Source organism: Doryrhamphus excisus, chromosome 12, assembly GCF_030265055.1.
Source record: "Doryrhamphus excisus isolate RoL2022-K1 chromosome 12, RoL_Dexc_1.0, whole genome shotgun sequence".
In the NCBI taxonomy this organism is placed as follows: domain Eukaryota; kingdom Metazoa; phylum Chordata; class Actinopteri; order Syngnathiformes; family Syngnathidae; genus Doryrhamphus; species Doryrhamphus excisus.
In genome coordinates, this window is record NC_080477.1 from 15,440,272 (window position 1) to 15,466,999 (window position 26,728).

The window sequence follows — 26,728 nt, forward strand, 5'->3', positions numbered from 1 at the left end:
ATTATAAAACATAAATGAAAAAAGCATGTCTGGTAAACAAATTCGTATTTGTGCAATTATTTTTGTTAAAAAACACTGGTATTACGGTAGTTCCACTAGATGAGCCCTGCTTACCACTAGTGGCCCTTGTACCACAGATACTGCAATGTTTTAGGATGGGCCTGTCTAGAGCAACAGCACCACTTAGCGGCAGACTGAAGAACTGCACCACAAGCTCGCTGACGCCACAGCTGTAAAACACTTCATAAAAACTCACACACTTCCTTAAAATCCACATATATTTCACTTTATTTCCCACAAAACTATAATAATTTAGCAAAACATGACTTCAAACCTAACATATATAATTTAGCTCATATTGTTAAGAAACTGATGACATATACATATATAAATGACATTTATCATGTTGACAAGCACCTTCAGTGTTAAAAGTGAGTGCAGAGTGAGAGAACACGGTTTATTGTTACTAATGCAATGGTGTAATGTATATTTATACGTATGTTTTAGAATACATCATGTCATATGGAGACAGTAAAACACATTAAAGAACTTCTGACTGATGTGCAGATGTCTGACAACTTCAATATACTAAATACTAAATACATGAATAAAGTTCAACTTCCACCATGATTTTAAGCACTTTTATGATAAAACAGTAATTGGAAAAAAATGCAAGCATTTAAACTCTAGTTTCTGAAAAATATGTGGCGACAGCCTTTAAATATTTGTTTCTATTACTTCAAAATCTCTATTTTGTGCAGTATTTTACATAAATCAAAGGAAACACAGGCGGGCAGACAACTTTGTAATATCAAATATACAAATATTTCATAGAGAATGATGAGTAGATTTCGGTAATTTGTTTCTGTAACTTGTTTCTCATCTTGATGTGAAAACGATTTAAACATTGATGGCACTTGATGGCAACAGTTTGACCCTGGAACGGATTATTTCTACAGGGTGGGGGCCATAAGTTCCTGTACAATGTATATTTTTTGTATTTTTTGATATTTTTTTAATGTATTTTTTTTTTATATTTTTTATGTTTTAAATCAGATCCCCATATCTCATCCCTCGAATGAGGGAATTTCTCTCAAATTTTTCTCGAATTTCTATCTTTGGGAGCACTTGAAGGCCGAATCATAACAAAAACATAACTTCAACTGTGCTAATGCAAGTCCATTAACAATCAAATAGAGCATGTTATATACATAAATAAATCCAGTTGTCCAACATGAATTACTATTTTTTTTCCATGCATGGAAACTTATGGCCCAGCCTGCATTATTTCCTGTGAGACACACCAAACGGCACAACACCCCAAAACCGATTGTGCTCGTCTTTCGGAGGCTCCACTGTATGTAGTTGCAGATCATAACGAGCATTATGTGAGAATACGTGAATACCAAAATATAAACTCTCATAACTGAATCTCAATATAAATTCAGTTGGCACTTGTGTATTATTATAGTACTGAACTAGGAGATAGGACTGATTTAAGACACACCTTTTTTTGTCTTAGTGTTCTTCCTGTTATCAACACATCCATACATAGTTGTGTCATATCACTACGGTTGAAACTCTGTAAAAGGCTCATTGTGTGAGCTTCAAGTTAAATCAGCCACCAAAATATCGACACTAACAACATAAATACACATTTAGTAGGAGGTTCACATCCTATTCTTTTCTTATTTTGGTTTAGCTGTGAAAATGAAAAAAAAATGAAGAGTGCTGGGACACTACAATACATCCCCAAAAGAGAGGTTTTAGTTGCACATTTACATGTTGTGTCATGTACCTGAATATATTATACATCCACTATGACAGTGTTTTAAAACCACACGTTTCTCTTCGTCGAGAAGCATCTTTAAACATGTTCTTCTCTCAGTGTAGAATCAAATACAGCTCAGCTACTAACTAGCTAGTACTTGTTTATGTTCTTCACGCAGCCTTGTTGCTTGGTGAAAAGGACACTTGCAGCATATGACGGGCCTTATCATCTCCTTTTTTTTGGTCCCTTTCACGCTCCCTTTATATCTCCCACACAGTGACGCTCTGGTGGTGATAAAGTCATTCTTCTCACCTCATTTTCATCTACAGGGCAAGGATCAGCTCATTGCCCGTTTCTGCTCCTCCTGCAGGAAAGCCTGCTTCTCCATTAGTTTCCGAAAGAGTCCCTGTTTGTTTTCCAGAAGTGCTGCGTGCTGGCCACATTCGGCTACACGATGCTGGTCCAGCACTGCGACTGCATTGGCGTTCTGGATGGTGGACAGACGATGTGCAATGATGAGGACAGTCCTCCCTGTTGATGTGTGAGAAAGGAAAGCCAAAGGAATACATAAATAACAGGGTGCATGTACCGTCCATCCATTTTCTATGCCGCTTATTCTCACTAGGGTTGTGGGGGCATGCTGGAGCCTATCCCAGCTGTGTTTGTTCTGGTCGCCAACCAATCGCAGGGCACATATAGGGCACAAACAACCATTCATACTCACATTCATAAGGTGTATATGTGCCGTATAAATATATGCAATATTAATAAGCAAATGAAAGCTAAGTCCGCAAATACCATTCAGTTAATTTAAGAAAATACAAATGAATGGGACTTTGAAAACAACATACATGTTAATGAGCAACATGTACTAACATAAAAACTGTCTAATATCTTATCTAAAACGCGGACAGACGTCGCTGTAAATGAACAATGAACAACTGCGATGTGATCCTCATAGGACCCTTTAGCTGCCTTCTAAGGTGCATGTTGTAAAAGACTCCCGCACTTCATTAAGCTGACAAATAAGCCCTGCAATATGCATGCAAGTTATAGAAAAAGTACCAAAACACTTCAAATGATTCTCCCTAAGGTGCCATGTTTGATTAGAAATATTGATGGAGAACTCTGTACTCCCCCTCCATCGCTTAACCAGCGCTATGTGCCATGTTCCGCATGGCAGGTTGGACTTTAGTTTTGGTTTTCAATTGGTTTCCTGTTCGGTGTTCTTATTTAGATTTCCTGTTTCCTCAAAAACGTAACTTTACTGTCATGTTTACTGTCAAATCTAAAAGGCAAAACTTGCAAATAGTCCCAGAATGCAGAAATACGGAGGTAGCAAGGGTGTTGCACACCGACATCATTATAGGGAGAGAAAAAAACGATCTCACTTTTGTTCAAACATCGGCCATCCCTATTATTAGGAGACAATATTGATGTCATTATTTGAAAGAAATGAAACATCAATATCATTACAGAAGCTGTCATTTGACATAGTCTTGACTTAAAAAGGGGAAATAAAAATGAGACGCACCTTCCATGAGTCTCTCTAAAGCCTCCTGCACTAGGAACTCATTCTCTGCATCCAGTGCACTGAGGATGGGACGTTGTACAACATGTCAATACAGTGAAGGTAGATAGAACACAAATAGCCAACTCGTTAACATGTATGCCATAGTATTCAAGTCATACCTGGTGGCCTCATCTAACAGTAGGATCTTCGGATTCTGATGACAGAGAGCACAAGTTTAAGTTTTAAAGGACTGAATGAAAGCACTTGCTTTGCTATACTCCGATTTGCTTGTGAGTAAGCTTTGTCAAATTACTGATTCCTGCTCCATGCAGATGTGTTAGTTTCTCTGCATGGTGATGACGAGCAGTAAAATAATTAGGACACTTCACTGACCTTAAGAAGAGCTCTGGCAATTGCAATCCTCTGCTTCTGACCACCTGCACCGCAAACGCCAGGGTTATTCACAGACTCGCATACATACAATAAATGTCTAAGACTATGTTTGCTTTTAGACACTCACACTGTCAATACAGGACAAAGTAACAGGTGGCACTGATCCAACTAAATAACATCTCAGGGACAGCTAGCTGAGTGCATGTACAAGAGTCCTTGTACCAGCAGTCATTCAACCATGTGATCCTTACCTGACAACAGCACTCCTTTCTCCCCCACCACAGTGTCAAAGCCTTTAGGAAAAGCCTGGATGAAGTCGTATGCGTTGGCCACTTGGGCTGCACTATAGATTTCCTCTGTGGTCACGGCGTCTGGGTCTGATGCGCCATATGCAATATTGTCTCGAATAGAGCAAGAGAACAGCACCGGCTCCTGTGTGTGTGTGTGTGTGTGTGTGAAAGAGAGGTGATTACTTGTGACAAAAACTCAGGCTTAAAAAGTAGTATTTGTACCTGGCTGACTGTGCCGATGTGGCTCCTGAGCCAGTAAGGATTCAAGTCTCTGATGTCATGGCCATCCACAGCAATGATGCCTGGAGGAGATGTGAAGCACTGAGCTACAATCACCACCTTCTCACTTGGATGCAAACAGAAGATGGATACTAAACAAGCGATTCTTACCTGAGTCAGCGTCATAAAGCCTGAGCAGCAGTGACACCAGAGTTGATTTTCCAGACCCACTAGGTCCCACTACAGCCATGATGGTACCGGCCGGCACATGCAGGTTGAGATTCTGGAATATAGGAGCCTCTTTACGGGTCGGGTAGGCAAAGGAGACGTCATGAAACTCCAAACGGCCTTTCAGCTGGTCTGAAGGGAGAACTTGACCTTCTGTGGAGGAAGCAGATTTGGTTTAACTTTATGCAATACGTAAAAAAAAACAAGCAAGATTTGAGAACTTCTACATTAGAGATACATGTGTGAGTGTTTTTCGTTATGTCCCAGCAGACATCTTTGCATTTTCCTTAACATCTTTTAGTACCTAGAAAAGTGCCATACACTTGTGTTGTATTATATTCATCATCATCATCTTCTAATGTGTTCAAACTGTAAAAAAAGAAGGTACAATGAAGGCAATGTAAATGTGCCCTTATGTATTTTACTGCTGTTGTGTAGCTTTTGGCCACAGGAAGGGGACACCTTTTGTTCAAGAGGAGACTGAAGGCAGCAAGAAAATGGTTGAGTCCAAGTATTATGATACCGTAAAGCTCTGAGCTAAGGCACAGCAACAGGGTAAGCTAATGTTAGCATGTGTGTTTTTTTTTGGTATCATTTTTCTGTTGTGTATTCTCAAATGTTAAAATGACAAAGCAATTAGGGATATGCTAGACATTAGCAACTGTACTGTATGTGCATGTGTTATGTGGAGTTACATCATCACCTGTTTGTGCCTCTCGTGCCAAAAAATGCAAGGGAGCGAGCGGATAGATTAAAAAAAAGTACATCTTTGGCAGCAAATTAGTTAAAGAGGCTCAAGACAATATTGACCAATAATTAATCTGCTTACAGTACCATGAGACCATTCTATTTTTGTTTTGATAAATGATGTCGTACTTGCTCACGCTCATGTATATGAAAACTGACCATTAAGAGGGAACTCGGGCTTTCTGTCCAGAAGTTCCCACAGTCTTGTTCCTGCACCGAAACCCTTCATCAGCTCTGTGTAGAACGTACTTAACCCTGCACATCCAACAGAATGACGCAAGGTTATTTGAACTACATGAAAACATACAGTAGATACAGAGTCATGTGTCAGTCAGTAGTGGTGCGTCATATACGGTACCTGCAATGCTGATGCCCACCCAGAAGGTGTACATAAGGAATGAGGAGAGTTCTCCCACAGTCATGTGATGGCTGGCCATCAGAAGACCTCCTTTGTAGAGCACAGACAGGATCATGATGTTACCGGTGAGGCCAGTCTGAAACACAACACACAAGTACACTTAGTGTTGGAAAACACACCTTTACTTGATCAAACATAAACTGAATGATCACTTTAATGGTGAAAAGTCAGCCACATGAGAAAATTATTATGCATAAAAAAGGAAGCTAAAGTGCATCTATTTGCCAATTGTGAGATTGCTTCGGGCTCTCCTCACTGACACGCATACACACACTCATACATTCTTACTGCTCCAAAGAAGGCAGCACGTAGAACAGCTTCCTTGGTGGCCAGGCTGAGGACCTGATCAGTTTTCTGTGTGTAGGTGTTGACTTCAGACAGTTCTTTACCAAAAGCTCGGACTGTTCTCAAGTTGCTGATGCGCTCCTCTGCCAACTGCACACACAAACAATACCATTACGACGTTAGCACTTCTTGGTAAATCTTGGTAAGGTTTGTACCATTTCCATGGCCAAATATATGCAGTAGAGTATGTTGAAATGGCCCTAATCATCACATCTCAATAAGGCTAACAAACTTTTTCTTTAACTGGTGAGCTTGAGTATAGTGTATACCTGTGTGGCTTGGGCCAGGGCGTCTTGCGTGCGCTTTGAGATGGAGCGAAGATATCTGCCATAGACCACAGCCACGCAGGCCAAAGGAGGGACAATCAGCAGCATGAAGCTCGCCAGGCTGGGCGAGACGTAGAACTAGGAAAAAGAAAGGACAAAGCAAGCGATGAAAGATGGGAGGTGGAGAGCCTTTTTGCAGTACACTGAAAAAGACCATATATGTGCGGCATTGATATGGAATACGTGTACAAAGTCCACCAAGTAATTTTCCACCTTTGATGGTCGCAACAGGCTTGCAAAAAACTTTTATTTTACAGTGGCTTTCAATTATTTCTGTCCCCACTCGTGGACAGAAATGTTTTCACAACCCCTGATTTGAAATTCTATTGAGAACCTGATGATATCTATCTATTTATCTGTACTGTACAGACTGAACTCGAAACCAGCAACATGCAAACAAATGGAGAGCAGTACAGTGAAGAGTATTCAAGAGCCAAATTGCACACTGAGTAAGACAAATTCCTACATGTTGGCTGGCAGGTCTGCACTAATACCGAAAGTCCTCCCAGCCTCTACCCCCCCCCCCCCCCCCCAGGTATATTTGAGAAGCACTGGACTTAATCACTTAATCTAACAGTTAATATTTCCACTGGGAAACGTGTTCAGTTCTGTGAGTTAAAAGTCAGTTTTTGTTACGTTACTCCTCTCAAGTTTTTTGTCTCTCTGTTGTGAAAATGTATTTGTTGTCATTCTTTTCAGCTGGAGTCTACCCCAGGCGACTTTGGGTGAGAGGCACGGTCCACCCTGGACTGTTCCCCAGTCAATCACTGGACACATATAGACAAACATTCATGCTCACATTCACATTATAGGTTGTGCTTAACAAATGACCAACATGGAGAGGTTCTCACTTACGTAAAAATATACCGTATGGACAAAAACAACGGTGGGTATTTGATGATATGTCAGGGTTACAGCATAATATTTAAGGCAATTTAATAACAGACCTGAACTGACAGGTACCTGCTTTGCAGCTTAAGTAACCATGGCGACATGCTGACATGAACGTGATGCTGTAACTAAGCCACAATATCCTGTTCCTCCGATTTCTTCAAACCGGTTTACCAACAGATGAGAGTAGTGCTTCTCAAATAGGCCACTTTGGCGGGGTGGGGTGAGAGGCAGGGAGCACCGTCAATGTATCACAAATATATCATACTCAACATGCAATTTTAACGTTTGAATAACTGAATACACTTTTATGCCTCACAGCTCTACATGTTGCTGCATTTTCTTGGCTTCAGTTTTGAATTCAATCTGTACAGTACAGAAAAACAAATAAAGGCATATCAGTTTCTGTGCAGTATTTAAAATCGGTGGTGGGGGGCGTGTCCCCTTGGGAACCACAGAATTAGCATAACATGCAGACAAAAGGTTTTTACTTCCATAGAATGCACAACAGCACTGCTGTCAACATACTTGTGTTTCTGGGACTTCCTGGAAGCATGTTGCATTTCTGGCAAACAGCAGATGTCACATGCTTCCTCGCTAATTAAATTGGGAAGTTAATTTCATTCAGGTCACAACAGAACAACAGATGCTCTACAGGAACATGAAGAAATAAGGATTTACTGTGCAAAGAAACCATTAGCTTCTTCTTGATTCTGGAGAATCTTTTCACTGGGTTACTATAGTTTCATCTTACATTTTTATTTTTGTTTGTTTCTTTGTGTGCCAATTTCCTATAATACATTTACGATGTCTTAAAAAAAACTTGGTTTATAACGGTAAGATTTTAAAAATATAACGCCTTTGGCAATGCTTAACTAGTTGAAACAATCCTATTTAACACGGTTAAATCTAATCAGAAATGGTTGACAGCAGTTGCGCTTATCTAGAATCTTATTTGGTTGAAACTTGACCATCTTTAAGACATTAAGATTCTTAATTGTTACTGTACTCTTAGAGCTGGAGGGTTGCACTCACCATCATACTGACGCCAGCAGCTGCCTGAGCGAAAGCTCTCAGGCCATCAGACAGATTGTCTGTGATGGAGCGGCCTACCACAGCTGTATCTGCAGAGAGTCGATTGATCAGCTCGCCTGTCCTGTTCCTGTCGAAAAACGCTACTTCCTGTCTGAGAATGGAGGAAAATACAGAAGCACGGAGATCGCGGACAATCTGCTGCCCTGAAGGAAGATGACAAGGAGTAATAGTTTGTTAATTACCGTGGAACATTCATTTCCTACTGCTTATCCACTTCAGGACAAATGTACAAGCATCTCATCTCACCTGAGGTCTGCATGAGGTAGACTCTGGCGGCATTGGCAGCCCCACCGCAAAGGAACACGCCTGTCAACATGGCACAAAGCGATGTGAGGGAGGACACCATCGCCTCAGTGTCTGTTCCGGCCGTGTAGATCGTGTCGATTACTCTGCCCAGGAGAAATGGGGCTGACATGGTGACGGCACTGGACACAGTGAGGAAGCCCACAGCAGCTGGGAGAAGGAACATGGAACAATTTTGAGCATGATAATATTAAAAGGTGCAGTCAGGATGCTAACTTTCAAAGCTACTTTCCACATACTTCCTGCTTCGAGTATGTAAGCACAGACACGCATGGTAGTTATGTTTGTTGTCAGCTTTTCATGCAGATGAACTCATCACTGTGAACATTTTTGTTCAACCTGTTCTCTTAAACCACTATTGATGACATACAGTATGCCAGCTGTTGGTTGTCTTATATTTTTCAGTTGAAAACATTTATTATGGAGGACATACAGCACCTGTTGACAGCATTGGGATTGAATTTGACTCGTACATGTGTAACATGAAGAATATTGATAGCAAACCTTATCAGTGCACTCATGTTATACTGCATGTAAACACACCTTACTGTAGTACATTTTACATTTTCTCTGCTACAGTATATTACTTTACATTGTACATACTTTACTTTGTCACTATGCCATGCACTTGCCGCCCATAGTATATGGAACGCCTGTCCTTTACACTAACATTAAGTGTTAAGACACGCTAAATCAGTTTACCTGCGAGTTTCCATCTCTCCGAGTGAGCAAGTCGCAAAACCCTTTTCACGTCCTCCAGAGGGACACTCGTCGGTGTTTGTCCAACGTCCGTGTCGGTCTGACCCTTCAGTGATCCGGATGTGGAGGATGCCGATGAGCTGGCAAAGGCAATGTGTGTGAGAGAGTGTGTCCGCGTCTTGGAGGTGTATGAGCAGAGTGAGGAGAGAGCTCTACGGGAGATAGCCGATGTGACAGGCGGGAGAAGGAGGCCGGTTGGCGGGGAGGCCGAAGTCCTCGATGCGGACGTTGGTCGCTTCCGATGGCGGTAAGGGGAGAATGTCATCCACAAGAACCGGGGGTGTGGAAGGTTGGGTAAGGGCACTCCGTGTGTACATTTTGACATGCGAATTAAAAGACGCATTGTTGTCCAGGTTTAAAGACCAGTTGAACGAATCAGATATATCTTCCGGTGTGAGTGAAGGAGAAATGTCACATCTCCGGTAGTCACGTCTCCATAGCCGAATAATTTTGGCAGCGTGTTACCTATACATTGTCGAGTTGGAGCCGTTATAGTTCGTGTTTATCTGAATTTGACAGACGCGCCTAGAAGTTTATCTCTTATCGACAAGAAGCTAACAACACCCCGCCTGTCACTGTCATCTGCCGCTAACGATTTGTCAACAGGCAAGGCGCCGGCTTATGTGCTGGTGTTTAACAGCTAATTCAAAACAAACAAAGCCTTTCAAAACAAACGAGACATTCGGAAGACAAAATTATCCAGTGCAGCGTCAAGGAAAGGTGACCCTGTTCCCATTTACATGAATAGACGACTCCGTCTCGGAAACAAGAAATTCAATGGCTGACCATACCAGCAAACTTTGCCAGACAAAAGCAAACGATCCCAGATTAACGCATCTCGAGCTCCCACAGTAGTGTTACAAATATTAAGTTGTCGAGAGTCTCTAAAAATGTGTACGTTAGAGACTTAAATCACATTTTCATAAAATGAAGCAGGTTTTATTCCCCAAAGAAAAGGCATTGGGGTCAATGCTTGATAAGTGTGTTTGTAATTTGTATTCACGGTGATAAACAAAAATACATTTTGACTACACACATGGCAAATAACTATAAAAACAATACGTTATGTTATCAATGTGTCCTGATTTTCAAAGCAGGTCCGCGGCAATGGTTCGGAATAGAAAATTTAACTGTTGACGAGTGTTTTGCTCGATTTTCAATTGCTTTTGCTTAGTGGGCATGGAAGTTGAAAGGTCATACGAAGTGAATACTGAAGACACGTGTAATCTGAGAAATTGTAAGTTTGATATATACAAATATTTTAAGCATGTATAGTTATTGATAAACATTGATATATGAGAGTAGCTTTTAAGTGCATCACGAGTGGATGTTAGTGATAGCCGAGTAGCTTGTTTGGCTAGTTATGCTATCTTGTTAGCTGTCGATAGCATGTTATATGCGTGGAAGTTTGAAATCCTGCCAATTCGGGGATAATCCACCACAAATACAATCACAGGAACTTTTCAATTTTTGAGAATACAATATTGTTGCTAAAGCTAATGTGTTTGCACTGTGGAAGCTAGACAGACGTTACTTTTCATTAGCAAGTAAAGACAGTGTCAGTATAAATATGTTAAGAGTTTGTTCTAGCAATACCAGTCATAACTTACGTGTATCTAATTCTCATCGCAAGATAACGTGCTTTCTGAACGCCAGGTTAGGTCTGAGAATCAGCAACATCTGCGGCGATGGCTGCCATGTATTCTGGCATCCATCTGAAGCTGAAGAGCCCCCAGACTCCATGGGAGGACAAGTTAAAGCTAGCACGTTTTGCCTGGATCTCCAGTCAATGCTTGCTGCCCAACAAGGAACAGGTAAAAAAAACGTGGAGACGTGTGCAGTTGCAATATGATTAATATATTGCATCATATTTGTATCATTGTAGGTCTTGCTGGATTGGTGTACTTATGCTCTGACAGGCTGGTACAATAAAAAGATCCAGTTCTCACAAACTATATTGGAAGGCTTGTGGCATTACCTGGATGACTTTCTTCATAGCCGTAAGCTCCAAATGGCTCTCAAGCAGGGAAAGACTGTCAGCATGCGGCTTAACATGGCACAGGTGGGGATTGTGAATTTAATAATTCCGTATAAAAAATTGTCCAGTATCTCACAAAAATGAGTAGGCCCCTCACATTTCACCAAGCATTTTATTCTCTTAATACTTTAGAAATGCCCAATGTGCAGCTTGAAACGCAGTATTGATTTACGAACCTTAAAAAATGTTGACATGCAGCCATTATTGTCTAAATAGCTGGCAACCCAAGTGAGTAGACCTCAGTCAAATTGTCCAAATTGTGTCCACGGTGTCAATATTTCCTGTGAGCACCATTGTTCACTAGCACCGTTGTAATCCTTTTGGGAATTGAATTTGCCACAGCTGCACAGGATGTTACTCCTCCACGATGACATCACTGGTGGAGCTGGGTGATATTACACACCATGGCTGGAGATGTACAGGGTGCCATGCCATGCAGCCCAGTTCCTCAGGGGAGAGGATGCTGTGCTTCAAAATGTCAGCAGTTTTCATGTTCCATGTTTCCCCTGAATGAACCGCAGCTCCCTAGTGCCGGCAGCACTCGTGCAGCCTCAAACCATGACACCTTCATCACCATCTTGGTACTCACTTGTGTTGCCAGCTATTTAGACACATTTTTTTTCTTTTCCTTGGCTAGTACATCTAAGTTGCTGTATAAGCTGAACACCGACCACTCCAATGTATATCCAAGTTTTGTTTCTATTGTATTGTCCCTTGAGAAGATAATATGGCTGCTGAATTGTATAATGGTGTACTCATGTTTGTTCGCTATTGTACAGTGTGCCTCCAGAGCAGTTGTGAGTGAAAATTGATCTTTTGTAATTGCTTCCAGCTGCTACTCGACCTCCTTGAGGAGGGTGCCAGCGACCCCACCAGGCTGTCAGTGGGTGTTTCCACTCTGCTGAGTGTATTTCAGGGTGTCCTCTCATCCCCTGCTCTCTCGTCTATCTTCACCACCAAATATGAACTAATGGTCAGTCTCTCTGTGAAAGTTTGCTCCTTGGCTTGCTGTCAGCTGCAGCAAGCCTTGCCTGCAGGATCTCATCAGCCTGAATTCACAGCAGACACTGTGCGTGACTTGGACTCTCAAAGTGATGGGATGCCAAAGCCAGAATTAGAGGAGAACAAGCCAAAGGAAAAGAAGCATTCAGCTCATTTATTTGAGTTGCTGCTGCAAGTTTTAACGTCCTATTTAAAAGTTCAGCGCCAACAAGCCAATCCAAACAGAGTCTTGACTTTGGTCACCAACGAGATGATCCAACCGTTTGTGGTCCTCAGACACATGCTCACATCTGCTGAGTATACACCTTCCCACACACATCTGCGACTCAGTCAACAGCTCTGCAGAGATGTGCGTGTCAAGATAGACTCCATCATTCAGTTGTCTCTCTTCTCTGCTGGACACCTGGCATCCTACAAGGAGGAACTGCTTCCTTCCAAGGAGGATTCGAGGAAACATGGCACCCCTGGGACAAAAGGCCCCCCAAGGCCTGCCCAGGCTTTACTTTGCAAACTGGGTTCCTGTGAACCACCGCTCCTCTATTCTGTGAGATCAAGCACAATACCGCTGCTGTTTAAGTTCTTTCTGGAAAGCTACAGAAAGGCTGGAGCAGAAAACGAAGAAGAGCAGATGATGCTGTGTTTCTGTTTCCTCACACGATTGGTTCCCGCTTTGGATATGTGCCCCTCCACCTCGACTTGTTCCCCAGAAAGCTGGAGTCTGGCCCTGCTGGCTGTTGAATCGCTACTCAGCCAGGCGCTGTCTGCGGATATTTACAACGTGACAGCAGACAGGATAAGACACGCAGACGTCCAGTTCAAATTTTACAGAAGCCTCGTACGAATCTTCTTCAATCAGGCCCAGCCGAGGTAACTCATCATTTTACAACTCAGAATGATTTTACAGCTAAAATGTTGTTTACCAGGTGATTTAGCATGCCTTGTATTCCCATGTTTTAGCATACCTGCATGGTACCGCTGTTTGAAGGTGCTGCTTGGTCTCAACCACCTTATTCTGGAACCAGACCTGGATGAGTTGTTATCCTCAGCCTGGGTCGATGCTGAATGTATGGAAGCACGAGTCCAACGGGCCAGACAGGTCTTGATCTTGTCCTCTTTTATGCAGTTTTATTACACCTTGAATGCAATACAATACATATCAAATGTACTGCTTGGTGGGAACAAAGCTAATGCTAAACATTCATTCATTCATTCAGCTGGGAGCCTATCCCAGCTGTCTTCAATTGAAATATATTCCTGTCTTTTTACTCCCCTACAGATGATGTTGCGCAGTGTTCTCCAGACTTACACTAAGCTACGTCAGTTGCCTTGCTTCTTCTCTGAGCTCCTGTCTGTGATCTGTCGGCCATCTTTGGATAACCTCCGCCCTCCACTGCTGTTTGAAAATGTTTCCGCTTCACTCACAACCAGTGTTCTCGATAGTCCCCCCTCCCAGGGCCTTGAGCTCTGCACATTAGTGTTGGACAGAATGAAAAAATATATCATACCTAACCTGTTAAAGAAAGAGCAGCAGGCAGAGATGATGGAGATCGATGGAGATCAAGAGAAGGAAGATGCATCACTGAAGCTTTTTTCACTTAGCCAGCTCCTTCATGTTGTTTTATTCAGTCTGAAGACGATAGATGATTCCTCTCCTGGTCCCTTAGTCAGACAAGCTGAAACCACGATGGAGGAGATGCAGCAGGTTCTCTGCAGCCTGCAGCAGCTTTTATCCACAGAAACGCACAAAGCCACAGTAACGAATGCGAGTTCAGCTCAGAAGAAAATGAAAAAGAAAGAGTCTCCAAAAGCATCTAAAACCGTGACTCTATGGGAGCAGAAGACTCAAGAGGCGATTCTTCTGCTCAGATACACTTGGAGGGAAGTGGACACACTCTTTCACCTCCACTGCAGCAAATACACATCATTCGATTCTGCCCAAATACCCGGTAAAAGTGAAATTCTCTCTGATTCTCCGGCCTTAACCAACCTAGAGAATCTTCTCCATTCCTTTGCTCACTCTCCATCCTGCAGTCCCTTAAGCTTTGTGCATCTCAAGCTTCATACTTTGCAATATTTTAAGAAAGTGTTGTTTGAGGCAGCCTCACCCATGGCATCGAGTACTACAGAGTCCCTACACAGTGCAGCAAGGTCTATCATCGCTAGAGATGAGCTCCATGCTTGTTCTGAAGATGATCGCGTGTGGGACGGGCTGATAAGCAACGTGGACTCCAGCAATTACCGTGTTGCACACTGGTATATCATCACTACAAATCTGCCTTTGCTCACCGCCTTTTTGAATCAGGACGACGTGCGCTGCGTTGTGGATGTTCTGGTCGGTTCACTCCTGAGGAAGCAGCCCGATAGAGGCAAAGAACAACTATCTATCTCTCTTATATCCTTAGAGCTTCTTCAAAGCTCCATTCTTGTCGAGTTGCCTTCACTGTTTTCCGCCACGGTCGGATCCCTCACACAAAGGATTTTGGGGGTTTTAACAGCAGCACATGTCCCTAAGATCTGTCAGACACTCAAGAAATACCAGAAAACAGGCAAGCTTTGTCCGTCACTGGTAGTGGAGGATATAAAAGTGTCTTCTCAATCTGGGCAGGTGTTTGTCTTTTTAAGTCATGCCCAAATCAAAGAGCTGATAGACCTGCTGGAGATCTTATCAAGCCTAAACTCGGATGGAATGAACTCTGAGGATCTGTCATCCGTTTTTCTTCTTCTTACCTTCATACTCTCATCCGCCTCTTGTCATTCTGAGGCTCCAGATCTGGAAGATTGCACAGGACTTCTGGGGAAGCTGCTCAGGATGCTTGCTTGTCTCGTGGAGAGTAGAAACTTCCACAGTGTTCTGAAGATCATTTACGGCAGCACTCTGCTGCAGGCTGTCGTGTCCACACTCTTCTGGCACAGCAGGAAAGGACAATTTAGCTCCACCGGCAACTCTGATTGGTTGGATTTGATGGCAGCCATGGAAGATTTCATCACGTGTTTGATCCAGCTGATTATAGTCAGGAACAGCAGCGTGCGCCTCAATCTGGACAGCTTTACCTCCTTTCTTGTCAGCAAGGAAAATCCATCAAATACCAGCGTCTCTGGAATGTCTCTTCAGCTTCTGCTGGGATCTTTGGCCTCCTTTTCCAAGGCGATGACCTCTAACCTGGGGAGAAGTAAACCATTAGATGACACTTTGACCCAGTTGCTCACAAGGACGACATCCTCACTGAGACCTCATTTGGAGTCGCTCCTCAAGGCCCGGAACATCAGCGAGGCCGACCGCATCCTCAGTCCAGCCTTTGTGGTAGACACGGTCACCACCATGCTACGATGTGAGCCGACGTCCAACGACAAGACTACCTTGAGACACAACACACTCTATCAGAGTTTCTCACAGCAGATTCTTAAAGAGATGAACTCTGCAGCCAGACCCATGGACTTCCTGGTTTCCTCTCTTCATTTCCTTTCGGCTTTTTATAAGACAGTGGTGAAGACTGGAGGAAAAGAGGAGCAAGAAGAGGACAAGAAGAGAGAAGCAGGGATGTTCAGTCAGATCATTCAGAATGTACACAGACTTTTGTCAGGTAAATAAACTTTTAGTTACTGTATTCACTTTAGCAGAGGTGTTTCTTAGTATTTTTGTTTATACTGTATTTCATGTACAGTACTGTATTTTCCTATGCGAATGCTTTTAAATTGCTTCATAAATGACAATAGTTAACATCCTTTACCTATTGTAACTTGTAGTTTCCAACATTGACCTACAGTACTTGCAGCAATCTAAATTGTTCTTTTTGGTGAATTTCTCCATAGCTCCTTGGCTGTCTCCATCTGAAACATGTGAGCTGGAGCCAGCTGTACAGGAGCTGCTACGCCACCTGGTGGAGAACAGCACTTCCTGCCAGTTCAGCCTTCTGCTGCAGATGATCGGAGACGGTCTGGACACCTCTAAACTCTGGTCTGGAAACTATAAGGTGTGTTTTATTTTTGTTTTTTATTTTGTCTATAAAATAGAAATGTATATTTGCATTCATAGCCCAAATGTTGGACACATTATATGTTCAGTTTTGATTGACACTGCAGTGGTGGTTCAGTGGTGCCCTGTGCAAGACCCTCGTTTGGTTCTCCCACAACACACATACACACACAATCCATCAGGGGTGGCGCCATGGCCAGGGCAGGGCAGATATAGACCATTCACACCCTCACTCACAATTTGGAGTCGCCAATTAACCTAACATACACGTTTTTGGAATGTGGGAGGAAACAGCAGGACCCTGAGAAAACCCACCCACGCACACACGGGGAGAAAATGACATCCTGTCCATTTGTCATCAATTTGTTCCCAAGCAGCGCTCAAACACACGTCATCTGTATAACCAATCAAATGAGTGCCAAACCTCCATTTGGCACTCACTTCCTGTTTGGTTCCTTATAGGTTTGTTTTAGTTCACTACATGGGTGCAATATGGAGTCGCCTGTATCCTGCCTCTTGAGGCATCTGACACACATATTTTGACCTGATGAGCAAATCAGCTCTGAGCACAAATAAGCACAAACCTTTTTTCCACTCCCACGTCCTTGCAGCGCTCCCGAAAGAATGTTGCTCTGACATTTTCTCATGTGGGTCATATCAAAACCCTCCACTGACCACTGTCAGAAGTCCAGTAATCTGTCGTTAATTGCAATTCATTGGTTCAGATTTGACAGTCATGAATACATTTCTGTGAAGTTGGGTTCCTTTATTTATAAATTGAATATTTTAAGTTGGAGCATAGAACACCTGTTTACAACTGTCAATATAGTTTTAACCTTAGAGCCCTCTGGACATTAAATAACACCCCTATAGTCAGCTTTGCACTCATATTACCCAATTTAGTAGACTAAATAGAAAATAAGACATAATACACACTCAAGACATTAACACTAGGAGAGTTCCTTGATGTCTGGGGATTTCATGCGGTGGCTGCTGCCACCTAGTGACTAGTGTAGAATACTACATATCAGTGTGTCTTTCAATGCATTTTCTGAAAGTCTTATTTGTATTAATGTAGTCATTTTATGTTTAAAAATGCTTTGTTGAAAAATGTGTACAATTTGCTTACACATTTTAACTAATAGGCTATAGTTAACCACCACAGATGATTTATTAATATATTAAAAAATAAATAACCCGCAAAATGTTAAGCGCAATGTGGTGAAGGGATACTGTATTTAACTTAGTATGTTAAAATTATGCTGGTTATATTTAGACACACTCCGACATATTGCTAAATACGATGTTACAAAAAGTACACCAACAATTCCGAAGTGAAGGTTGAATAATTGCTGCAGCTCTTTTTAGACATAAGCATGTGCAGATGAACATAATGTTGACATGCAAGTGTTTACAGCATTAAAACCGTGCCTCCTTTTTCCCCATCGTCTCCAGGAAGTCCTTGCAGCCATCATCATTGCCAAGCTGCTTTTCTGCTGTCAATTGCCTGAACATTCCATCAAAGCTCTGTGGCACTTTGCACCGCAGATTCTGTCTGCTATGGTGGTAAGTAAATAGTACACACGCAATACTCTTTGGGTCAGTCGTACAAACTCACCATCACTGTCTTGGTATATTAGCATGCGATGTGTAGTGTACATTTACATTTCCTGTCTGATGCAAAATCAGGAACCGCTTGACAAACCATGCGCAAGGAGCAGTGTGCGTCACAGAGAAAAGCTTTAGCGTTTTTCATCTGTAGTCATTCACTGACCGTGTGCTAGAAGAACATGTGACAGCCATTTGGAGTGATTCAGCAGGCTAACGGCAAACACACACACGTACATACAGTATGTTTCAACTCCCTGTCTGGACCATATGGTGAAGCTCAAATGTGTTTTCTATCAGTAAAGCAAAATATGTTTTAACAGGCATTGTGTTAGAGTTTTTGGTCAATGTGGGGCTATTCGTCATATTCATATTCATCATGTTTTTCGTTTTCCCTTGTGATGTACTATGATGCCAGCAAAGCTCAAAAATAACTTTGATTAAAAAAGTTTTACTAAATATCCTGTGGAGGATTGTGGCATGGGCCACCAAAGAAACTATCCATTTTTGGGGTGCATCCAAATAGCTGATCCAAGAATATTCTCTTGTTAGAATAAACTATGGGTGTTATTTGTAAGTGTTGTTTGTCCCAGAATGGGGAGGTGATGATTTCACAGTTGCAGCACACAGGAATTAAGGCTATAATGTTTGATGGCCTAGACAAAAGAATGAAGTTCTTGGACAGAAGATGAACCAATTATACTTGGGTGCTGAAGAATTCATATAAGTGAAGGCAGGAACCATCAGATCAAGTAGATGGTGCTGCTGCGGTGAAAAAGTTTATTGGGTACAACACATGGGGGCATTTTTACAGATTTTGGAACTGTAACCAGATTATAAGGCACCTTGTCGATTTTTTTGAGAAAATTAAAGGGTTTTAAATACGCCTTACAGTGCGGATAATATAGTAATTTAACTGTACATGACTAAAAATGACAGCACGTTTAACTAGTACACCCTGTCTATACAAAATAACACCTTAAAGAGGCACAAGTTATAATTGTAACTACAGAACAGCATGCTGGGAAATGTTGCATCTGCCCATTCCACAGCTGCAAACTTTTCCGGGTTACACATCTTATGGATTGCGATGTTTTTGTGTTGATATGAAAAACTGAATAGGTGGTCCATCAAAAATCACAATCAAAATGGTAATGGTTTTATTTCATTTGAACATGCATCAGATTACAATTGAGTGCATCCCATAATCAGTTCACAGTTCCACATGTCCAAAAGGAGTAGGAAGAAGCAAAGTTTATTAAATCCTACCCCTCCATCTGGTACTTTTACAATCAGTAACTGTTACATTTGTTCACTTCCTGCCTTTCTAATATAATTTAAGGTGTTTTTTTTGTTTTTGGAAATGAAATCGAAACTATGCAAAATGTTTAGCTCAGCCCACAACCTGGCCCCCTTTGTGATTCAGTTTCACACCCCTGATGTACTTTTTTTTTTTTTTTTAGTAAGATGATGATGTTAACCCTCGGCCATCTCTGTGTGGAGTTTGCATGTTCTCCCCGTGCATGCGTGGGTTTTCTCCGGGTACTCCGGCTTCCTCCCACATTCCAAAAACATGCTAGGTTAATTGGTGACTCCAAATTGTCCATAGGTATGAATGTGAGTGTGAATGGTTGTTTGTCTATATGTGCCCTGTGATTGGCTGGCGACCAGTCCAGGGTGTACCCTGCCTCTCGCCCCAAGACAGCTGGGATAGGCTCCAGCAAGGAAAAAGCGGTAGAAAATGAATGAATGAATGAATGATCATGTTATTTGATGTGTGTGGTAACAGGCACTATGCTAGCATGAATTAACTTGAGGTTGTGCACCATTAAAATGTATTTAAGCCATTATGCAACTTCCTAATTGTGTGTAATTGTCTGTTCCAGTGTCTTATAAGGTCATCCAGTCAGGACCTGTCCTTGACGTTGACCTTTACTATTCCTACTGTCACTGCAATAGTGACACTGCTGCGCCAGGGTCTTATTGCCAATCCCCATCATGTGGCCTTGGTCCTCGGAGCGCTTCAAGCTGTGCCGCTTGAACACCTGACCCCATCCGTCTACCAATCGGCATTCTTGGCAGTTCATGAGGCTCTCTTTGCCATCATCCAGTGTCACACTCGGGTACGTACAGTGGAAGAATCAGTCGCCATACCATACCAACTTTTAGACAAACTTTAGCCTAAATGTCTACTAAACGATGCCACAGTATTATAAACACCAACAATTTTAGTTTTACATGAAAATAACACAAATGTAACACCATGAACATTTACAATTTTCACATTTGCAAATGAACTGTGTGTGTACATGTTTTTGCGCATGCATGTGCATGCCTTAAAATGTCCCTTGCACGCATAACCTCCTTTGTGCAACATTTCACTTCCTGGTTGCTGCAGAGAATGTATTTCAATGGCAAAGATGCAGGCTGTTTATAAAATGCACTTCTGCCACCTTGTGGCCGTTTTTTGGGCCTAAAACTGCACCAAAAGGTGCTCGCTTCTATTGTAGAGTTGCATCATTACCTCTTTGTGCGTCTTGCGCAAAAAAAATACAAAAAAAACAGTAAAAGTCGTCTTTGGAAGTGAGTAGTTAGATTGGAAAAAAAACGTATAAATAAGTCTCTGACAGTGAATGAGTTATGGAGCAGCAGTGGATGTAAGACTTGAATTAACAATGTTAATTGAATCACATTATTCAACGCGGGCAGCACTTTGGACACCCCTGGCCTATAGTCTCACTGCTTTGATGTGACTCTGATCAACTTCCTGTGTGTACGCATGTCCCCGAAACCCAAATGAAACAGCAAAAACATGCAGAGTGATATGCTAATCTGAAAATATCGCTGTAATTCACAATTATTATTAATGTGTTTGCCTTTAGAGTTGAAATCTGTGAGATACTGAAGGTCCACAACCCCCAAAGTAATGTAATGAAATCTTCTACGACGATGTGGAGGTCAAAATACACAAACAGAAAGACATAGGGAGATGCTAATATGCCCGTATTTGTTTGCAGTCATTTAGAGAGAATGCTCAGTGTTCCATGAATGTTTTATAATGTTCCAGAGGATGCGCTATGCTCCCTTGTAAGAAAATGGTATACATGCACGCCCTATTAAAATGAAAGCTGCTCCAGACCTTTACCACTGCAAAAGAGATGACTTGTTTTACTGGCTGCTACAGATGAACAAATGGTGCATCTGCAGCCACTTAATCAGGGGAAGAACTTGCTAACTCACATCAGATGTTTTTCACGGTGGAAGCCTGCAGCGGGGGGGGGGGGGGGGTAGGTTAAACTGTAGCAGTGGCGAAAAAGAAGGAACATTTGGAGGTAGGGAAGTGAATCCAGTCTGAAGGGAGGGAGCACAAGACGAAAGGGCAAGATGTGACTGGAGTGCGCAATGCAGGCTGAGTAAAGGTAAAGGAGAGTGTGCTGAAGTGGGGAGGTGTGATAGGTCAGAGTGGGGGGCGTGAGTGCTGACATTTTGCTGATGGAAATCATTTGAGTTTGGAGAGATCAACTACACCTCCCACCCTCATCCATCACTGCCTTCCGTCTCCTTTGTGTCAAAATTCTCTGTCATCACCTTCTGTCAGTTCACCAGCTCCTAATTGGGGAACACAAATGCAAAGGAAGCTCTGAAGATGAACGCCTCTGAGGTTGTAAAGTTCTAGTGGAACACCACTGAAGATGCAGCAGAATCCTGAAGTAACCCCGATGATGTCACATGAGTACATCTCGCAAGACTTTAGCTTTTCTTTTTGTCTTTTAACCTACAACCAAACCAAGCTACAGTCATGGAAAAAATATTAGACCAGTCTTTCAGTTTTTGTTCACTTTAATGCCTGGTACAATTAAAAAAAAATAGCTTGTAAGAGCACATATGTAGCCATTTCCATGGTTTTCTTGATAATAATCTAAATTCTTACATCAATAGCTATGGCATTCAATCATTCATTCATTCATTTTCTACCGCTTTTTCCTCACGAGGGTCGCGGGGGTTGCTGGAGCCTATGCCAGCTGTCTTCGGGCGAGAGGCGGGGTACACCCTGGACTGATCGCCAGCCAATCACAGGGCACATATAGACAAACAACCATTCACACTCACATTCATACCTATGGACGATTTGGAGTCGCCAATTAACCTAGCATGTTTTTGGAATGTGGGAGGAAACCGGAGTACCCAGAGAAAAGCTATGGCATTGTACTGCAAAATAATATTTTTTTCCATGACCTTATGTCCTTACAACCAAAAGTATTGGGTTCACTTTTCTCTGACCAGTGAAGCAGCTTTTTACGTCCTAAAGCAGTACTATCCTACCTTTTCCACACCCCTAAAAACATTCATTGTGGTCTCACACTTAAAAAAAAGTCATTTGAAGATGTTGAAGGTGAATTTAGAATCAATTTGTTTAATAATATTAAACCCCCTGCAGTCAAGTCTGTTCTTGTTATAATTTAGTAAGCCTTATATGTCTTTATCTCTTTTTGTGTGTGCATTCAGGTGATGCTAAACACGGCGCCGTCATTCTTGAACGTCTTTTACCGTCTGGTGGCTTCAATCATGCAGGAGGGTCGTCAGAGAGGAGACGGTGACGCAGGTAGATTTAGGATTAATACCACAAATAGCACTGAACCCGACTTGCGTGAAATGAAACGGCAGATTTTTGCCCCGGCAAGGATTTTATTTAATCTGCACTACTTGGAAAACTTAATATAGTACAGTAAATGGACTGCCACCCCACAGTTGGCTATGTTATTGAAATTGAAAAGCTGTGGAACCTGTGAAGGCTAAATCATCCACGTGTGTGCTAGTATATTTTTCAATACACAAGGTTCCTTTACAAAGGTGTTTTGGATTTTTACTGAGGAAAAATTGTGTTCTTTTATACCCCAAAGCACTTGGCTGAACAATTCCAATTGGTTGGAAACATCCACAAGCAAACTCATCAGATCCTCATCAGATAGTCTTGTTACTTAAGACTATCGCTACTATTCTGTCGTCATATAGGGCAGTGATTTTCAACCACTGTGCCGCGGCACACTAGTGTACCTTCAAAACCGTCAGGTGTACCGTGAGGAATTATCCAATATGACTTTTTATAATTAACATTTATTAATCATCATTTGCAAATATTATGTCAATAGTATACATGGACCCAAATATTCCAATTGCATTTGGCTTATTTGCTCAAACAGGAAGAATTGAACAGGGATGGAATATTCCTTTAACCAATCCGATTGAGGTGCCTTGTGCCCGCTCAAACGGAAAGTGAAAGAAAAACTTGGGGAAGCCGGTATCACGTGTTGTTGATGTTTACGTTTTACTGCGGATGCCCTATTGACTATTTTGTTTGATTTTCACGGCGCATGTAGACAAGAGATTGGAATATTCTTTTCCATGGATACCATTGTTTCCCGAAAGGTCATTCGGAAAGAGAAAAACATGTCATGTAAAAACGTGGCTACTGTCGAGTGTCTGTGGTGTAAAGACTGGCAGAGCAATGTAATATTGGTCCGTGTGGCAACACCTACCTTGTTCCTCCGATAGACTTATTGATGCACGTGTGAGGTCGTGGTGACATTTTGTAACATTTTTGGTTAGTGGTGTGCCACAAGATTTTTCCAATGTAAAAAACGTGCCGTGGCTCAAAAAAGGTTTAAAATCACTGATATAGGGCAAACGTGTGTCAAGTCTGAGAGGAAAGTGTGGTTAACCAAGTATTTTTTATTAGTATATTTTTTTTTCCACAAAGTCATCCTCTGCTACCGTAATTAAGCCTATTAGTCATGACTTTGGTTTGGATTCTTTTTAGTTTTTAATAGCTGTACAGAACATAGTACTCAATGGTGGATTCATAGTTTCGAGTATTGACAAACGATGTCAATGTGTGTCTCTCCAGGTGGAGATAGCGAAGTTTACCTCGAGTGTTCCCGACTGGTAGAAAGGATGTACTCCCACATCGCTGGCATCTCTGAGAGCTTCACCACACTGTCAGCCTTCATGGTGGCTCAATACGTCACAGAGCTGCAAAAGGTACACACACACACACACACACACATTTAAAGTGATTTATTTTTGTTAGCATTGGAACATAATTTGAACAGGTGACAGAGCAATCAAAACATACAGAGTCATACATATTCACTAATCCAAAACCCATCTGTCACCACTGTCAGGTTGTTTCTGCAGTTGTGAGTGACACACACACACACACACACACAAATAAAGCAGTGGAATTTCTGCTGAGCTGATGATGTAGCACTCTTCGCTCGCAATAACAGTAGAGACATTTGTGAAGAAGAGTTGGAAAGTTTTTTTTTTTTTTTTTCCCCCCCCATCGTTATGAGTTTGAAATGTTCCCCAAATCTCCACCAACGGGGCTCTGAATTTTTTCTAACTCCATATGTTCTGGAATTAAGCTTCGGGCTCGCTGTTGGTTCAAGGCAGTGAGTCACGTCTTGGCTTACGAACACGGCTCCGCTTTGCTACCAGTCTGTAGTTAAAGTGACGCCTACTTGACTCAGCATTTATCAGAAACAGAATTAACACACTGAGAAGAAGTTGGGACACAGGGGCAAGACAAATGAATAGAAAGGCGAGTTAGAGGTGTCTGTTTGAGTCATTTAACGCTTTTTTAAAAAGATGGACATTTATAAAGTCAAATGTCATTTAGCTTTATTGTTTCCATGAATCAATTTGGCATTGTTTGGACAAAATGGCTAAGTGAATCAAATTTTTATATGGACAATTTCAGCAACCATTTTAGTATCTTCTCAAGAAAAAATACTATTAGTAGTCAGGGTGCAGCTTGCACAGAAGTATAGATTAGTTATATCCTGACAATACGTCAACACACAGACATTATTGTCTAAATAGCTGGCAACAAAAGTAAGCACACCTCACAGTGAACATGTCTAAATTGACAACGTTATTCACAGCTCCCTGGTGCTGGCAGCACGCGTTCAGCTCCAGACCACAGCGCTACCACCAGCATTATCACGCTTGCCTGTTGGCAAGACACGATTATCTTGTTGGCACTTGTGTTGCCAGATATTTAGACAATAACGGCTGTGTGTTGGCTCAATGTCAGTGGCTAGTAATTCTTTAATACTACTACAAAAGCTGTACACTGACCACTCTAAAGGATTTCCACGTTTGATTTCTATAATATTGCCCCCTTTTAAAAGATACACTAATGAAGTGGTTGCTGAAATGTGAGTTTGAGATATTGATATTGGTAAACACGTGAATGGTTGTTTGTCTATATGTGCCCTGTGATTGGCTGGCGACCAGTCCAGGGTGTACCCTGCCTCTCGCCCAAAGACAGCTGGGATAGGCTCCAGCACCTCCGCGACCCTCATGAGGAAAAAGCGGTAGAAAATGAATGAATGAATGAATATCAGTAAACACAACGCTGATATTAGCATCGAAGCTATGCTAAAGCTAACACAACACTAGAGTGTCTACCAAAATGATTGACCACTAAAGTAGGCTCTTATCAGTATTATCAGTAATTTGAAAGGTAAATGTTTTACATCCTGTTGTTTTACGGTGGATTTAGTTATTTACTTAGCTGCTCTCTGTCAGTTTACAAGCCTCTCTCACACGTCTCTTTTCAGGTTACTCTGCGGCCAGACATTAAGCTGCACCTGACAGAGGGCATCTACCAGATACTGGACCTGTGCATGGAGCAGGATATCAAGTTTCTAACAGCAGGACTGCCCAGCGGGGTCCGTGAGGTGTTAAATGACCTCCATAGCAGCTACACGCACTACCACAAAACCCAGAGACAAGGAGAGGAAAAGTACACTGTTGGAAATGAAACGGCAAACTTCCAGTGAGGGCCCAGGCGACCCATTTTGTAATTTATGCTTCTGTGGATAACAGATTTTTAATGTATTTTTTTTTTCCTTTTACATTTTTTATGCATTGGAACTGTATAAAAACTGATTTGCTACAAAATACAGAATAATTTTGTCAATACTGTAGTCTTCCCTGTATTACCCACACACTCTTGATTAATACATACTCAAAATATATCCAACATGTCCATTTTAGCCCATACGGAACATGTAAATATGTGTTTATGGTATGATTTCTCTTTTTGAACTGCTAAAAATCCAATGATTCAGTACGGATTAATTGACTGCAAATTTCCTTTTCAAACCTTTTAAATGACATGATCTTGTTTACTGGTAGAAACAGAACATTGCTCATTAGCTAATGGATTGGTGGCAGTGCCGAGGCAATGAATCAATGGGATTAGTACAATCTCAGTCAACTTGATAGATTGTGCCAGAACCATATTGCTCTTTTTTTGTGTATAACAGCTCTCGTTTGAAATTGCATCGATTAAAGCTGAAGCTGGAGTATTTTTGTGCTGTCGGAGCAAAATAACTGTTAACGCCCTACGCCTGTCTCACCAACCTCATCAATTTTTAGGATTCCCTGTGCTCTTCTGTAGATAAAGCCGATGCAGCGCTTTTTGTGCGTGTATGAATAGCTCGTATTTTATTCTTACGTTAATGCTAAACCCCCTCAAAAGACTCCATAGAGATTATCTGTAATGCTGAACTGACCTATTAAATATATAATAATGAGATTTACTTTAGAGTCCTGTAAACTGATCCCCCTCCTGGTGGTAAATGGATAGAATAAACTAGCAGAAGAGCTCATCTGTGAGGTTAGTATTCTTGGTACAGGTTCTTCATTGCCACAGTGCGGCATGGTGAAAGAGTCGGTCAAAGAGGTGAAGTGCCTGATGAACACTTCCATATAGCAGCATAAAATTGACAGATGAAAA

At 41.8% G+C, this 26,728-nt stretch overlaps 2 protein-coding genes across 4 annotated transcripts; one reads left to right on the forward strand and one right to left on the reverse strand.

Moving 5' to 3' along the window:
• Positions 1 to 276: 276 nt before the first annotated feature.
• On the reverse strand, positions 277 to 11,101 carry abcb10 (ATP-binding cassette, sub-family B (MDR/TAP), member 10). 2 transcript variants are annotated; one of them, XM_058089305.1, is made up of 15 exons: positions 10,909 to 11,101; positions 9,242 to 9,378; positions 8,483 to 8,689; positions 8,177 to 8,379; positions 6,194 to 6,328; positions 5,868 to 6,014; positions 5,520 to 5,655; positions 5,321 to 5,416; positions 4,358 to 4,567; positions 4,190 to 4,269; positions 3,929 to 4,109; positions 3,678 to 3,721; positions 3,464 to 3,498; positions 3,306 to 3,364; positions 277 to 2,302 (listed from the first exon to the last, which is right to left on the reverse strand). In XM_058089305.1, the coding sequence occupies exons 1-15, from the start codon at positions 10,923 to 10,925 to the stop codon at positions 2,109 to 2,111; spliced, it is 1,881 nt and encodes a 626-aa protein (XP_057945288.1). In that variant the 5' UTR covers positions 10,926 to 11,101; the 3' UTR covers positions 277 to 2,108. The 2 variants fall into 2 exon arrangements, with proteins under 2 accessions (XP_057945288.1, XP_057945287.1); XM_058089304.1 differs by lacking the exon at positions 10,909 to 11,101 and having other exon boundaries at positions 9,242 to 10,873.
• On the forward strand, positions 9,298 to 26,455 carry urb2 (URB2 ribosome biogenesis homolog). 2 transcript variants are annotated; one of them, XM_058089303.1, is made up of 12 exons: positions 9,298 to 9,545; positions 10,955 to 11,112; positions 11,184 to 11,360; positions 12,169 to 13,205; positions 13,296 to 13,434; positions 13,615 to 15,919; positions 16,149 to 16,309; positions 17,767 to 17,877; positions 19,806 to 20,042; positions 22,426 to 22,522; positions 23,825 to 23,958; positions 25,545 to 26,455. In XM_058089303.1, the coding sequence occupies exons 2-12, from the start codon at positions 10,987 to 10,989 to the stop codon at positions 25,764 to 25,766; spliced, it is 4,746 nt and encodes a 1,581-aa protein (XP_057945286.1). In that variant the 5' UTR covers positions 9,298 to 9,545; positions 10,955 to 10,986; the 3' UTR covers positions 25,767 to 26,455. The 2 variants fall into 2 exon arrangements, with proteins under 2 accessions (XP_057945286.1, XP_057945285.1); XM_058089302.1 differs by lacking the exon at positions 9,298 to 9,545 and adding an exon at positions 10,264 to 10,535 and having other exon boundaries at positions 25,545 to 26,454.
• Positions 26,456 to 26,728: the final 273 nt, after the last annotated feature.